Source organism: Centruroides sculpturatus, unplaced genomic scaffold (assembly GCF_000671375.1).
Source record: "Centruroides sculpturatus isolate CEXI.00-Female unplaced genomic scaffold, Cexi_2.0 scaffold18, whole genome shotgun sequence".
NCBI classification, from domain to species: domain Eukaryota; kingdom Metazoa; phylum Arthropoda; class Arachnida; order Scorpiones; family Buthidae; genus Centruroides; species Centruroides sculpturatus.
In genome coordinates this window covers 1,017,035-1,035,006 of record NW_019384302.1, presented here as the reverse complement: position 1 = coordinate 1,035,006, position 17,972 = coordinate 1,017,035, and the positions used below count along the sequence as shown (strand labels likewise).

At 26.5% G+C, this 17,972-nt stretch overlaps 1 protein-coding gene across 3 annotated transcripts in view; it reads right to left on the bottom strand.

Moving 5' to 3' along the window:
* LOC111615554 (glutamic acid-rich protein-like) overlaps window positions 1–17,972 on the bottom strand; it is a 103,203-nt gene that overhangs the window by 16,181 nt on the left and 69,050 nt on the right. For all 3 annotated transcript variants that reach the window (XM_023357064.1, XM_023357130.1, XM_023356991.1), the window contains exon 2: window positions 5,188–5,322. In XM_023357064.1, the coding sequence (XP_023212832.1) occupies window positions 5,188–5,281 (94 nt within the window). In that variant the 5' untranslated portion in view covers window positions 5,282–5,322. The remainder of the gene's footprint in view (window positions 1–5,187; window positions 5,323–17,972) is intronic.

Genomic DNA, 17,972 nt, shown 5'->3' with positions numbered 1-17,972 from the left:
ATTGTTCTCCAGGTAGATGAGCTTGATTGTCTATAAATACTGTATAAATAATACTCAATTTAAATTTGTGACCTCCAATAAAGCAGAATTTAAATTTTACAACATTTAACATTAATCTTGATGCTTCTAAGAAAAAACAGTTTATAAAGTAACTGATTAAAACAAAAAACAAAGATGGTGGAATATCTGCACCGTAGTACTGTAACACCAACTCATATCTATAAACCTATTACCGGTGCGCGTATCATCACACTTTGATGTGTGATGATATGTGCACCGGTAAAAGGTTTATAGATATAGATAGTTGGTGTTACAAAAAAACAAAGATTAAAATGTTATTTTTACTTCTGGTATGCAAATATTTAATTCTCTTTAAAAGAAAAATCACAAATACTTACCTGAATATTTAATTTTAGTTTAAAATTTATAAATTATTTGAAAATAATAATTTATACATTGAATGTTTTGTTTTACTTCAAAATCTATTGATTTTAAGGGTAGTGATGACTTTTATATAAAACATTGTAACGGTTAACAACGAATAACATCTTCATTAAGATCTACCTCTCTCAAGATTTGACATGACAGCTCTCTATCTCCCTACCCCTCTAACCTTTAACCACTAAAATTTAATAGCATCAATGCATCAATGCTCCTCATACACAAGCTTTCATGCCAAATTTTGTTTCTTATAAACGCCAATACACACACGGACTTTTTCCTTTCAGGACTTTTTTTAGTTCAGGTCTCAAAACATGGAGAATATTTTGTCTTGTTTAGAAACATTTAATAAAGGGTTAAAGAAAGAAATGTCTTGTTACTTACTTTCAAAATTAAAAAAAAAAAACAACAACAACAACAACTACGTAGGGTCATTTTGACTCATCATCTCAGTCAAGGGTTAAACTCTTCCTTTCCTTTGCACACTTTTACACAAAGAGTTAGAATATTCTAGCTCATTGCCTTTACACAACACAAATGGCATGCCCATGGACTAAAAAGAAAATGGCAGACATGAATTCAAGTTTCTTTAAACATGGCACTGCTACATTCACTATATTCTAGCTCATTGCATCAGCTGAATTGTTGGTTTAGGTAGATAATAGCCTGACAATCTCACCAAATTTTACCATTTATGATCATAAGAAAGCAAATTACTCTGAACTTTATTCTAAACTTTTAAAGGAATAGTGAGAACAGATATACTTAAATATATCAGCTGAGGACACATTTAATAACTTCTATAACATTTTATATAGTCATTTTGATACAATTGTGGAAAAGGTAAAACCATTTGTATGCAAGTTTCCTCCATGGTTTATTCAGACAGCTTGAAAAGGTACAAAAGTAATGTTTTCCAGAAGGTTATACAAACAGTTAAAGCATAACAATTTTTTGTATCAGTTTAAAGAATTGATTATAAGAAGCATTTTTGGAATATAATTGACCAATTGAAAATGAATCCCAGTTTGTTTTGGAGATATTTTAAGACATTGGAATCTAATAATAGTAAAAATATCTTCTATGCTTCTGAGGGAAAAATCTATACTGAACTGGAAAAGTAAGTAATATGTCTACTATTTACCTACCTAAGAGGATATATCCTATGGTCACTATTTCTATTTTTTCATAAGAAAGTACAACACAAACTATTTGACAAGCAGAATGAAAGTATAAAGATAATAGTGACATTATTGCATTATGACAAAACATGCTAGTATCCTTGAGCCGTGCAATTGCTAGCAAGCACTATGTTTTTTCTTTCTGTCACTAAATCACCTTGCCTTATTCATTTCAATTTATATTTTTTAACAACAAACTGTAACATATATATGTATAGTAAATTCTACCAATTAGGACTTTGTAGCTGAATCTATTCCAATTAAAAATTATGTACAAAAGTATTTTTAATTCTGTACTGTTTATTGATGCAAATTAACTTTTTTTTTCTATAAAAAAAATCAAGAATTTTATTACTTGATTTCAGTTTTTTCCTGCCAACCTGTGATTAAAGATAGAAAAAAGTAATTGTCTTCTACATAAAAATAAATAGAACATATTCTACTCATAAAACAAAAAAAATTTTATTCTAAACACAAAAAAACACATCATAAAGTACAAGTTTTTTAAAATAAAGTGTGTGCATTATAGACAATGTACCGGTACTTGTATTTACCATGTACAGTTTAAATATCATTTTGATTTATGTTACTCAAATCCATTCAAATACATATATAAACATCTGAAAGCCTGATATTTTTATAATGAAACCAAACAAACTTCAGCTTTATATTAAGCTAATTTACCACTACTATTAATAATTAAATATTGAGTAGTTTGGTATTAAAGGTAAGTGGTAAGCCCTATCTCTTATTAAATTTAATATTTATTAAATAATTTAGAATATTCTGGAAGAAAAGTATCTGCCTGGAACAGGACTTAAACCTACTACTGTCACTTACCGTGCAGATGTGTTGCTAGTTATACTAAAGTATTTAAATGCTAATAGTAGCGGTAAAGAAGCACGATGTAAATCCGGCAATTGTTTGGTTCCATTCAAATATACAAATGCATTTGTGTGTGTATTGTAATTGAACAAGAAAAACAACTGTACTATTGGTAGTTTTCTAAAATACGGAAATGTTTAATGTACTTAATTTTTTTAAGAAACAACTTATAACGCACAACTTATATTAATTGTAACCTGTTTATTTACATATAAATTTTTATTTGTATTCATGTCTTTTCTTATTTAGACTATTTCTTTTATTTCTATTTTTAAATTGATGGAAGCTATTTAGTAAACAAACTATAATTCTTACATATACATTCTATTTATGAAAAATATTGATTAAAAGGATTATTTACTACGATTATATAGGCATATGCATTTGCAAGAATAATTTATTGATACTAATATTAAGTATTTTTCATTTGTTTTTTTTTCATACCAGATTCTTAACTTTTTCCTTGCTTTTCTTGTACAGGGTGGTTATAATTAAAGTTGCCCTACTCAGACCTGTATAGAGTCTGTTCTCGTTGACATATTTTGATAAAACTTGGTACATACGTTATATGAACCATGAAGAAAAGGAAAATGCAAAAAAATAATTAATTCAAATTTCTACCACTAGATGAAAAAACGGCACACGAAGAAAAAGGAACAAAATAGAAACACTCAAAAGGTTTTTATTCACAACACTTATTCAATGTGCAATCCATTTGCATCAATCACATGTTTGAAGCACCTTACAGCGTGTTCAACAGTAGCCCGATAGGTTTCTTGAGAAATTGCAGCAATATGGCATGTTATGCTTGCTACCAATTCAGGCAGAGTTCGTATGCCTCATCTATAGACACGATCTTTCAGATATCCCCACAACCATATGAACCTTTTGCATGTTTCTTGTTCTTTGTGTGCCATTTTTTCACCGAGTGGTAGAAATTTAAACTAATTATTTTTTTTGCATTTTACTTTTTCCTGTCGTCCGTATAATGTATGTACCAAGTTTCATCAAAATAAGTCAACAAGAATGGACACTTTACAGGTCTGAGCAGGGCAATTTTGATTATAACCACTCTGTATGTGACATCTTAACAGAAAAGTAGTGCTTGCTAGCAATTGTATGGCTCAAGGATACCAGCACATTTAATCATAATGCAATGATATCACTGCTAATGAACTTTACACCTTCACTCCACTTGTCAAATAGTCCATATTTTACATTCTTAAGAAAAAATATAAATATTGACCATAGAGAAATATCCTCTTAGGTAGGTAAATAGCACATGTTTAACTACCAAATAAATTGCTACTAGGCTACTAAGAATTACATGACTTGCATATAGTAACACTCTCCTAAGTGTGTTAAGTGAAATAACCATGTTTGAAACACTTGCTAGTAAGAAATAGAGAGCAAGTAAATAAGTGTAATGTACACTGGTGTGCAAAACTTAAGCAATAATTGTTCTTTTGCCATAACTCAGAAAGAAATCACCTGGGAGACATGAAATTCAGAATACAGAGTCAGTATTTTGTACTTAAAGGATGAAGAAAGCATACTAGCATAAAAATGAATAGAACACACACAGTATGGAATCAAAGCCTCCTTCTTATTGTAGTCTTGCACTGCACATGCTGACTGCACGCGTTCTGCATTCCTTCACATCACCTGTGATGTCTTCTTCCTGAATGTGAATCACATTTCTACTGAATTGGGTGTTCATTATACTAATCGCAACAAGCACTTTTCTACAATTTCATGGCTGTCTGCTTAAAAATTACATTGTTACTTAAGTTTTGCACACCAGTGTATAATATTAAGTACAACGAGGGATCAAACACTAACAATAAGTGGTTATTCCATGTAAAAGTGTACTTGTTAGGTTAGTTTTTGACTTAGACAAAACCTCAAACTGAACTCATCTGTAAGTAGGGAAGCACCCATACCTAAATTTAATTTATTAATATTTGGCATGTTATGCATCATCATTTACATTATAATCCTCCAATCAAAGTAGAAATGGAAATAAAATAATAATTAGTTTTAGAAAGTATCAATCAATTTTTGTTACTATTTTTTGAAAAAAACTTATGTAATAGGTTAAATTCATTGAGTCAAACTTACTTTTTCTAATAAATGCAATAATAATTTATAAAAAAAATTCAAAGCATTAGACTCTTCCAACACAACTAAAAATAAAGTACATTAAAAAATTTAGTAGTGCTTTTTAATTAATTTTTTAAAAATTTCAATAGATTCTTCCTATCAGTTATTATTATGTTTTATCTTATTTTATTTCCTTTAATCTAAAATTACAAACAATTAAATTGTCTAAAGGTGTATAACTAATAATCATTAAATGTTTTGAATTTAAGTTAAGTTTTCATTTGTTTTTAACAAAAAACTTTCCAACCAAAACAGAATCATCATTCGGGAATGTGGTAAAATTTATGTTTTGACTTCATTACATATTTATTATGCTGTCAAATCTTACAAAAAGAATTTTAATTTAGAAATTGAATAAAAGAATCAGATAATACTTGATTTAAATTCTCTCATTTGAAAGACAGATCGGTGAAGTAAATTTTTTTAAATTTTAAATTAAACTTCACAATTATAAATCTAAGTGAAATATCTGGTAATTTTATTTTGAAATAATTATAAGTCAGAAAATACTTCAAACCTGACGACGCTGTTTCCTCGTGACCTAAATGCAACTTTGGTGGCCTTTTGTGTAGAGTCTGTGCGGACATGACTTGTTTCTCTGGATTTGGCATTCAGACTTCACATATCCACTACATAAATATCTTTCACAACACTGAAAAATAAGAAATTATAACTTTTAATTTGGAATATTCAGCATTATATATTAATTATATTCAACATATATAATTTATTAAAAGTCAAAAATCCAAAACATTTTTACTCTACAATACTATTTTCGTCTTTGTTTAGAAACAATATACACAAACATAATATAAACAAATTCAAGTCCTGCTGTTTTTATATAAAACACTGTTGTATTCCAAACCAACAAAAGATAACAGATTCAAACAAACAACACCTCTTAAACAGCAAGAAATATTTGAAGCCAATGTTTTCACTCTATAGAATATCCAAAATATTAGATGCAAACATTTCTTGTTGTTTAAAAATGCTGTTTGTTTCAATTTTAAAAAGAATTGTAAGATAGTTAATAGATCACAAAGAAAATATATTGACAAAAGTATCACAAAAAACAAAGAATAATTTCTTCTTACTCTACATGAATTTTGCATTACTATTATATTTGTTTTATTAATAAAGCTAATTTTTAGTTTTCCAGCAATTATAGAACATAAGGAAAGTGTGATAATCAGCCAAATTTTGTCCCCCTGGAATTTTGCATTTCTTGACATTACAGGAGAGATAAAAGTGCAAAAAGAAATATTTATGATATTTTATATTTTTTAAAAACTACAAAAATTGTTTAAATTTTTTATAAAATTTAGCTTAAATTAAAACTTGACAAACAACTATAGAAATACGTATCTACTGAATAAAAATATATTCATGATTGTAATATTGAGTTACCAGTAAACATTTTTATTGATTTTGTATATATTTTATATCAATGCAGTCAATAATTTATACAAAACAAAAACAGTCACTTAAAATTTTAACTGACTGTTAACTGACAAAGAAATAATAATAATAATTAAATTTAATATTCAAATATTCTTATTTAGTCATTCAATGTTTCCAAAACTAAAAGGAAAAAGAAAATATAATGTGATTTTTTTTAGTTAAAATAACAGTAAATTCATTTCATTATTCCACACAGGAAGATTTTTCTATTAAATAAAATAATTTAAAAAATGATAAATTTTGGATTTAACAAATAAGATAAAACTATGTTATTTGCCTGAAGACGACAGCAATACATTCATCGAAAGCGCTCGAATGAAAAACACTTAAAGCCGCACAGCGAATTTTACTGCTTATTAATATTACTTGGCGTGAATAGCATACTAGTCTATATCACTTATTAATAATATTAAATCAGAATTAAACTGTAACTATAAAATTATGGAATATTTTCTTTACAAAACAAACCAATTACATTTATAAAATATAATTTAAACATGCTTAAATATTTAAACTTCTATTTTGTATTAACAAATACATAATGCATTCCAGTTAAAAATTCTGATGATACCTATTGCTTAAGTGATTTCCATTCTGAAATATTCAATATAATAACTGGTGTAAGAATTTTAAAATTTATAGTGTGTTAAATAAAACTATATCAAATATAATATCAGAATGCAAATAACTTACTTACTCACTAATACAAATTACAAAAGTGAAAACTAATAATCAGAAATAATCAAGTAGCAATTAAAAGTCATGACTCAGATAATACTATTTTTTTTATTAACATACTTTTTCTCAAAATTTCTTCTTTCTTACTTGTAAATTTTATTTGTAATTTTATTGTTATTTGTAATTATATTCTAATCGATTTGTGTAAGTAGTTAAAAATCTAATTAAAATAAGTTCAAATATATGATTGAAAACAAACTAAATTTACAATTTCCAAAAATTTTCATCAGCTACTACATTCTATTTAGATTTTATATTATTTATTTTTTATATATTTGCAATAAAAAAAAATGTATATTTTAATCTCAAGTTTTTCATTTGGTTTAAGTTTGTAGTTATCCTTAAATCAATGTGACAAGCAATTTTATTAAAAATATATTGAAAACTCCTTGTACGCAAAACCTTTTAGCAACAAAGTTTTAAGAATGGACTTGAATGTTAGAGGTCAGTGTATTTCACTCTCCTGTTCGATGACACCTTTAGTTTCAACCCACGACCAGTCTTTTCTCTGTACGCCTACTTCTCTAACACTTCGAGGAACTTGGATTAAAAACTTATTGTTCGTCTTTGACTGTTAATCCAGGTATCCAGATGAGAACCAATGAATAAAAAGTTTGGCCATTATCAATGACGACCTCAATGAACTAATAATATCTTTGAACTAATAATACAATCGCTGCTGAAATTCCTTACATGGTAAACACTGACAATTACAAATCCATACGATAATTTATAAATAAAAATCAAATAAAAATTAAAATGTTTAATTTAATTATAATATATTAAATAACTGAATAGTGAAATCCTAAAAATAAGTTTTGTTTTAATCAAATTACACAACAGCAATCATAAAGTATTTTAATTAGAAAAAAAAATTTAATATAAAATTCACTTTACTTATCTTTTTGCTAAATATTTCTTTCAATGTTAAATTTATTATATAATAGAAAAAAGTATTTTGGAAATGCAAAAATAGTACTGCATAAATTAGCTATCAAATGGACTTTATTTTAATAAATGACACAAATGTCATTCTACAAAACAACAAATTTTTAATACAACATTAAAACTTCACGTCTTCAGTTTTCAAAATCTACTTTTTGCTTCATTGGAAATCTTACAATCATTTTCTTTAAGTCACACGTACTGTACTTTCCAGTCTCATAGAACATCATAAATAAAAACCTTAAAAGAATCTTCAATAAACACTACTATATACTCTCATCAAATATTTTTTATTGTACAATATTTAACTAAAAATTATTTAAAAAAAACTAAATAAATTTTCAAATAAGTCTTCTATTTTGAACGTTACCTGACGTATCAAAAAAAAAAAAATTCTAAATATTTCAATAACTGATGTATCCCATCCCATTAGTTCTCAATATGAAGTTCAAACACATGTGACAGTTTATATTTACTTAGCATAACTTCAAATTTTTGTAATGTTCTTTTTGAAAGTTATGATTCAAAAATTGGAACTCAAATGTCAATTAAGATATTTGGGTTCTAGAATTTGACCTGTAAAGACTTGAAGAACATACTGAATATTGAACCTGCCCAAAAACATTAATCTGTATGGTGAGTATATTTTGCAATACTTTAATTAAGGTATAATAATTATTTGTTAAAACCCATTTGAAATGTCCATAGCAGTCTTTCTGTATCAATATTTAAAAATGTTTAAGTAAAATAAAATTGATTATGTCTCAATTTCAAAACTTTTCATACTTTATAATGTACTACTCCTCAATACTTAATAGTAAAAATAATTTTTAATTTTTATTAAAAGAAGTTATTTTATCATAACTACAATTTAAGTAATAAATTCCTGAATGTAAACAGGCTAGAAATCATTATTATTAATTTTTTGATATCTTAATTGAATGAAATTATGTTAATAAAAGTAAATCACTACAGATGACTCAGTGTTCTATATTTATAAAATTGCATGTTGCAATCATTTCCATATTTTCTGACACATCTCACTAACTGAAAATTCTAGGATATATTAAAAAAGAAAAAACTTTTTTGAAATGTACATCTATTCATAATTTAACTTAGCAATTTAATGTTTTTTTTTTTTTTTTTTTTTTTCTGTGTTCAGAAAATTTTATGATTCTCCAAATGAATCTATTCTCAATTATATTACTTTCAATTAACAACTGCACTTAAAATACATTTATAATTTTATCTGCTATTCAATTACATAAGCATATGTATTGATCAATAATGCAAATTTTATAGACGAATATACGCATTGCGTATTTAAAGGTTAGCGGGTATTACGTCGTCTGATCAACAGATGTTCCATTTGTTAACTAGACCAAGTTTAAGACCATTCATTTACTATTTTAAAAAGTTAAATTTAATTAATTTAAATTATTATTTTCAATGATGGAAATTAACAATCAATTATTTTTACTACATTTACATTAACATGTAAATCTTCTACTGAAATCAAGTAACAACAAAAGTATGAAAACATTTAGCAGTTCTATAATTAAACAGATTTTTCAATGAATTTCTTTTTAATTTTGATCATCAATTTCAACTAATTTAACTCAATAGAATTTGTATTTTATTTTACAGGACCTATTTATTGTTTTCTTTATCGAAACACTACACGAAATAGTCACTTAATTTTATGATTCTCAGTAGATGGGGTAAAATTAATCTGTATTAGTTTATTTAAATTCATCATATCTCTCATTATTTCTAAAACAAATTTTTAAAAAACTTTTTTAAGGAATTATTATAATTTCAATAATTTTTATTAATTATAATAAAATGAGTTGTTATATTTGATAGATCATTGTAAAATTTTAATTCTTTAGATTTATCTTTCTTTAAACAAATTACACAATTTATCCAAAACCTAGATTGAAAACAATTAACAAATTAATCACATTGAAATTATTATTATTGATGGCAAAGATTATGGAAAGGAAATTAATTGTTAACCTGTGATTAATATTTCAACATCAAATACTTATATCTGTATTTCTTTCCCTCTAATTAATTCAACAAGGCAGGACATTCTAGTTGTGTTGAATATTTATATACTGTTATCTCAATGTTTTTAATTATAACCATTTTCAGAGAGCATTTTACTATCAAATTTTCTTTGTTTCTTAAAACCGTATTTTCTATTCCAAATGCCAAGTTTAGTCAATATCAATAACAAACACATTGCAATTTAAAGATCAGTACTAATGATTCTCCAGCAATCAAGCTTAAAAACAAATGGTAATTTTATTTTAAATCATTACATTTGTCCATTTACCAAACTGATAGTTAACCAACTATCAGAATGCTTACCAGTGACCAAGGGATTAATTGAAATAATAATACAAGAATAATGTTGTTAGTACTTAAAGTTGCACGGTAATCAAAAAAATTAATTTGAATAGGTCAAAGTCAAATTCAAAAAGTCATAAGTCAAATTGTTATTTTTATTTAATGAATAATACTTAAAGTTGTATTCATATAACACAAAATACTCAGATTTTCTTCAGTAGAGTAATATTTAATTACACAAAAGTACCCCTATTAACAATTATTTTTTTTAAATGTTATGTTAATATAAATGTATATAATTATTATTGTAAGATTTTATAGCAAATATAACAATTTGAAATAAGTTTTAATTCTACTTATTCTGCTTTGTACAGAATAAAATCACAATAATCAACTTTCGCTAATTTTATGGAAGATGTCAAATCATTATGATGATTGACCCTACCCATTAATTATATCATTCCCACACTATCAGTTTTCATAACCTGGGAAGTGCTCAAACCTCACAAAAATTGCCCACCTGGAGAGAGCAGTAAATGCATGTCTGACATCTATCAAATGAATCTTGACAGATTTAGTGTTTTATTTATTATTCTTATTAAATTCAAAACATATTTAGTGAAATGGGTTTCAGCTTTTTTGGACAACTCTTTACACCAAAATATATTAATTAATTCTTAATTCACCTATTTTCAAATAAAATATTGTTTAAAAAAAATAATAATAAATAAAAACTGAAGTANTTTTAATGTATTACTTAGCTTTAATTTGAGTATGTTCTTCGCGTTGGAACGAATTATTTGGTTTTACATGTAATCGTATGGGAAAAGATGATCCACCTTACGACATTTTCATGATACGATCTCAATTTCGGAACGGATTAATTTCGTATCCTGAGGTACCACTGTAATTTGTGTGGCAAAATTCAAATAATAGTTCTTATAGTTGCTATCTAATTTCTAAATTCTCAAATATATGATTACATATGTTACAAGTATTATTCATTAATGAAATGGCTTCTAATGAACACCTAACTATAAAATATAAATATGATTCAAAGACATTTCTTGCAGAATCTGAAATGGAAAGAAATCAGAACATTAGAATACAGTAGAGTCCCGAAAATTCGGCACTCGATAACCCAGCAGTCCAGATAACTCGGTGCAAGCTGTTATCCTCCCTTCTTTCTTCAAACGATGATGGTCAAGGTCTTATCCAGAACTTAAAGAAAATTAACCTATTGGATGTTGTTGGTTGGGTGGAACGAGTTAGAGTTATTGACACTAGTTCGTTCCTGGCAAAAACTCCTTGATCACGAGGGAAATGAGTTTGTTGAGCATGATGATGCAGAAAATGTAAACTTACTCGACCTCCTGAAAAGAGTTCCTGGATGTGCAGAAGCCAATGAAAATGACATCAAATGATGGTTCCAAAATGATGCCAAGCAAGACATTATGTCCAATGCAGAAATTATTGTTGCTGTCACAGTTAATGAAAAAATGCCAGAAAATGAAGACGACGTTGATGTTGAGGACTCCACTGTACAAGCTCCTAAAATATCATATAGTGAGGGACTAAAGGTTGTCAAAACCGCCCTTCAGTATTTTGAACAACAAGGTGCATCAGTAATGGACTTACTGTTCCTTTGTTGTCTTTGTGATGAAGCAGCAAAACACAGAGGGCATTGTGGAAGACAACAGGACATTACACATTTCTTTAAAAAAAAGTAGCCAGATTTTGCAAAGTCAGCTAGTTAATTTTTATTATAGACAGCTTTATGCCTCAAAGTATTTTTCTGAGGTCTGTCTTATCACGTAAATTACTATACAATATGTATTCATTAATTTTCATTTTCATGTAGTAAAGGCTCTATGCCTTCATAAAGTACATACTTTTCCTTTGTTTAAGGGTATTTGGTCAGTTTATTCTCTGTTGTATTCTCAAGCAAGCAATACATACAAGTACAGCACAGTATTTTCTGAGGAAACACTCGTACTTATTCTTTTTTAACCCCATTACTGATAACCCGGCATTTTCACAAACTCGGCCACCTTTTGGTCCACATTAGTCTGAGTTTTTGGGACTTTACTGTAATAGCATCGCATTTCTTCATTTCAGTATTATATTTTCAAGTCAACAAAATTCCAAAAGACTGGAAATATTGTAGAACCACTAGTAATAAGATGTTCATGCAATTTTCCTGTCCTTAAGGCTACAATATCAACTCAAAACCAATCACTATATAGTTGTCTGAACAATAAACAAACATTAACTAAATCAAGATATGACTTAAATGTTATTTTGGAAATTTATTTCAACATCCATGATCCAAGGAGTATCATGAATTATACTTTACACTTTGATAAACAAACAAGTCCAAAAATTATCATAATAAAATTATTGAATGCTAGATTATTTGGGGGATCAGCAAGAATTTCAATCTGAAATGCATTTAAATAAAATATCTAGAATTAATCATCTTCTGAGTAACTTAAACTCAGGTAAACATCGTATTCGAAGGACATAACATTTTGGCTTATTCATCCAAAAAAACCCCTTTTAAATGGTTATAAAAGTAAAAAATTTCTATTTACATCTTGAATTTTTGTCCTTTTAAATAAAGTGAATTCAAGAAACAGTTAAAAATGATATTTAAAAATTTCTAAAATAGTATTTAATTTCATTACAAGTCTATTATTGTCTAAGAACTGAAATTCCTAAATTCTTTACTCTCTTTTCTAAAAAACTTTTTCATCATTATTTGATTAAAATTTGCTTATAATTACAGCATTCAGCTGTACTTTAACTAATTTACACAACGTTTTTCACATTTATAAAGACACACTGCATGACTTTAGACAAAAAGAAAAGATGTTTGAGTTTGAAACTGCAATTTAAAATCAATATATGACCCACTCCATTTCATAGTCTGCACTGCCTTCTAAATTGTCATTTAAACACAGATAACTTATCAATTACCTGCATAAAATTATGGTACATTTCATCATTAAGAATTTTTATATATTGTAGTGACTAAAATGCCGCTTATTTGTATTTAGATTTTTATTAAAAACTAAAGCATTCTCTAAAGATGTTCCAAAAGATTTCATAAAGTATAATTGAAATTTTTTGTTTGATGATAAATGTTTTTGGTATGAAAATTGCCAATATATTGCAATTATTATTTATTCATGTATACTGAAAATATTTTTAATGTATGTTAAATTATTTGCTGAACTTTATTAATTTATTTGTTTTTTTAATTTTAAATTTGTTCCTTTTTGCAATATATGTAAATTTTAACTATTTGTGCTAGCATCTAAATTTTGTAAAGTATATTCTGAATATGGATAATGACATATATTTTTGTAATTGTTTATTCTATGTAAGTTATAATGTAACTTGATTAAGAATTTGTTTCTACATTAAGTAACTATATTTTATTAATAATTATTGCTGATAATCAAAATCCTTCTCTCAGATATTTCTACAATGAAGTTAACCTAGCATTTTACTGGTCCATTTTTGTCATTCACATGTCAAATATATATATTTCATCAATTTGTCCTCATTCATTTTAAGCACACGTGTAAACCAACATAACAAAGAATTTCCTTCCTTCACATCATACTCATTCATTGTATCCTCATTTTTTGTCCCATCTTGATTCAGATCATTCATATCCTCAGTTCTAATTTTTTGTTACTATATATATCCATCAGTTATATTGAAGTATTCTGTAATTTTTCTCATTCTTCACCTGCAAAATGATTAAAATTTTAAAGTTACAAATAGAATTAAAAATTCATAAATGACACCAGTTATACAATTAAGATGTTAGAATTTAGGATTATAAAATCTTTAGATTCATTGTATTTTGAATAGTTAATTAAACGTAAATTATATCACCGAACAGCAATGATGATAAAGCTTACTGCTATAAACAAATATCACTAAACCCGATATATAATAAAGCTACACACCAACCAATGCCAAATATTATCGGGCTAGAAATGGCTATAATATTAATAATTTATGATGTTTGTTTATACATATACTCCTTGCCGGAGTTTGTGATGGCCCCGGTTGAGTGCCTTTGGAGATGTTTACAAGATGAGTATAATGTAACCTTATATATACCGGAAGAGGAGATCAGACTGGAGGTCCGGGTAGCATAATTGGCAATGCATCTGCATGGTAACCAGGAGTTGTGGGTTCGAGTCCCACTCTGGCCGATTCTTTTCTTCCAGTAGTTCTAAATTATTTAATTAAAAATTATAATTATTAAATTTATCAAGAGATAGTGCCTAATGCCTAACTCTAGTGCCAAATTGTCTTATAAATTATTAACGTTATAGCCGTTTCTAACCCAATAATATTCGGCATTGGTTGATGTGTAGCTTTATTACTGCTATAGATGGACTTAAACCATCAAATTTTGAGAATTTTCAAATAATCTGCTTTCAGAGCTAACTCAAAATTGAAAATCTTCAATATGTAATCTGTCTCTTATTGAAACAATATATACATATTTTCAAATCAAATCACTGTATATTTTCCAAGTACAATTCACATTTAGAACATCAATCAGAAATAGAAAATATGTCAGAAATAACAGAACTATTTACATTTACTTCTAATATTGTCAAGATTCTTTTACTGAAAACAGAGATATGAGATACATTTTTATTCTAAAAAAAATTGACTGACTTTCCTCAAGCATAAAAGGAGAAAACTGATTACAGAACTGATTGATTTAAGGAAAGTTTTTGATTCAGTGAATTATAATTTGCTTTGAAAGAAAATTTTTAATATAGGAGTTTTTCATAAATTTATCAAAATATTTGAGTTATTTTCAAATAATGTGTTTTATTTGAATGAAAAGAGAAATACTGAATAAGAATTGAATATAGATTATCTCAAGGATGTCCTTTTAGCCCATCTCTTTTTAGTTATATGACATAAGTGACTGTTTTTTAAGAAATTATCTAGGGATACAGTTGGATGCTAATGAAATTTACTGTTTGCTTTATAGTAATTTTTGCAGATTCTAAGTCAACTCTTCAATCAAATCTTAATTTTCTTAAACAATGTGAAATCTGTTATTAATTAATGTGTTTAAAACTAAAATATTAATCTTTTGACATCATAAGTCAGTTGAAATTGACAAATGAATTCTATATTCAAGGAGATGCCTTCTCTAGTTGTTCTAAATTTAATATTTAGAGATAATCTTTTCTCTTTGATGATAAATTTAATCATCATTGTAATTATTATTTAACACAACTCCATATATAGCCTGAACTACCTAAGACAACTTTAATAAGACTCAAATTGTTTCAAGTTAAACTTGTTTTCTGATGTTTGATAATGTGATTAGTCCAACTTTTGGTATAAGATGTTCATGCAATTTTCCTGTCCTTAAGGCTACAATATCAACTCAAAACCAATCACTATATAGTTGTCTGAACAATAAACAAACATTAACTAAATCAAGATATGACTTAAATGTTATTTTGGAAATTTATTTCAACATCCATGATCCAAGGAGTATCATGAATTATACTTTACACTTTGATAAACAAACAAGTCCAAAAATTATCATAATAAAATTATTGAATGCTAGATTATTTGGGGGATCAGCAAGAATTTCAATCTGAAATGCATTTAAATAAAATATCTAGAATTAATCATCTTCTGAGTAACTTAAACTCAGGTAAACATCGGATTCGAAGGACATAACATTTTGGCTTATTCATCCAAAAAAACCCCTTTTAAATGGTTATAAAAGTAAAAAATTTCTATTTACATCTTGAATTTTTGTCCTTTTAAATAAAGTGAATTCAAGAAACAGTTAAAAATGATATTTAAAAATTTCTAAAATAGTATTTAATTTCATTACAAGTCTATTATTGTCTAAGAACTGAAATTCCTAAATTCTTTACTCTCTTTTCTAAAAAACTTTTTCATCATTATTTGATTAAAATTTGCTTATAATTACAGCATTCAGCTGTACTTTAACTAATTTACACAACGTTTTTCACATTTATAAAGACACACTGCATGACTTTAGACAAAAAGAAAAGATGTTTGAGTTTGAAACTGCAATTTAAAATCAATATATGACCCACTCCATTTCATAGTCTGCACTGCCTTCTAAATTGTCATTTAAACACAGATAACTTATCAATTACCTGCATAAAATTATGGTACATTTCATCATTAAGAATTTTTATATATTGTAGTGAATAAAATGCCGCTTATTTGTATTTAGATTTTTATTAAAAACTAAAGCATTCTCTAAAGATGTTCCAAAAGATTTCATAAAGTATAATTGAAATTTTTTGTTTGATGATAAATGTTTTTGGTATGAAAATTGCCAATATATTGCAATTATTATTTATTCATGTATACTGAAAATATTTTTAATGTATGTTAAATTATTTGCTGAACTTTATTAATTTATTTGTTTTTTTAATTTTAAATTTGTTCCTTTTTGCAATATATGTAAATTTTAACTATTTGTGCTAGCATCTAAATTTTGTAAAGTATATTCTGAATATGGATAATGACATATATTTTTGTAATTGTTTATTCTATGTAAGTTATAATGTAACTTGATTAAGAATTTGTTTCTACATTAAGTAACTATATTTTATTAATAATTATTGCTGATAATCAAAATCCTTCTCTCAGATATTTCTACAATGAAGTTAACCTAGCATTTTACTGGTCCATTTTTGTCATTCACATGTCAAATATATATATTTCATCAATTTGTCCTCATTCATTTTAAGCACACGTGTAAACCAACATAACAAAGAATTTCCTTCCTTCACATCATACTCATTCATTGTATCCTCATTTTTTGTCCCATCTTGATTCAGATCATTCATATCCTCAGTTCTAATTTTTTGTTACNTTATTATTACTTTGTTATTATAATCAGGTTGTGTTGTTAAAACTGCTTAGAAGTGATACACAAAGACAAATTTATAATTCTCAAATATTACAGATAAAAAAAATAAAAGCTGTGAGTATAAACTGGACAGTAGGAATTAAAAGATTACTATATAATTTGAGTTTTCCTTATATATTTGATGCTCAACAGCCTGATTTAGTTGAACTAATGAGCAGGACAGCAATGACAAACTATTTCCAAAGGTAGGTCACAACTGAATTTAAAATTTATAAAATACAAATCATGGGTCAAATACATAATTTGAGTAATTAAAAAAAATAATAAATAAAGTAAAATTTGTGTAAGCATTTTTTATTAAGTTTTTAATATGTCAAAAAAATAACCATAAACTACATAAGTGAGAAGAAAATAATAATGTGATTATAACAAACAAATATTTAATATAATGGAAAATCTGCTGTTGCTTATTTGATTATTTTTCTCTAAGGTTCACAATTACTTGCATTTAAGACTTTTCATAACAGCTTTAGGACCTTCATATGTAGTGTGAAGGTCCTAAAGCTTCACACTACATATTTGATAAGTTATACAAATATAAGTTATATAAATATAAGTTTTGATATACAAAATTTGATAAGTTTTGAAACCTATCAAATTTTTTAATAATTTATAAAAACCTCATATTTTCTAAATATTGAATGCAAAGTACCTCAAAATTATCACATAGATTACAGGTTTGTCATCACTAGCCTAGGATTATATAAACTTATTAAGATGTGTTATTTCAAAAAAATAACAATGTTATCTCTCAATTGTACTATAACAAAATTTCTCCTTTGTCTCCTTCAGTGTTTTTATCATATGAAATTATTTATCACATG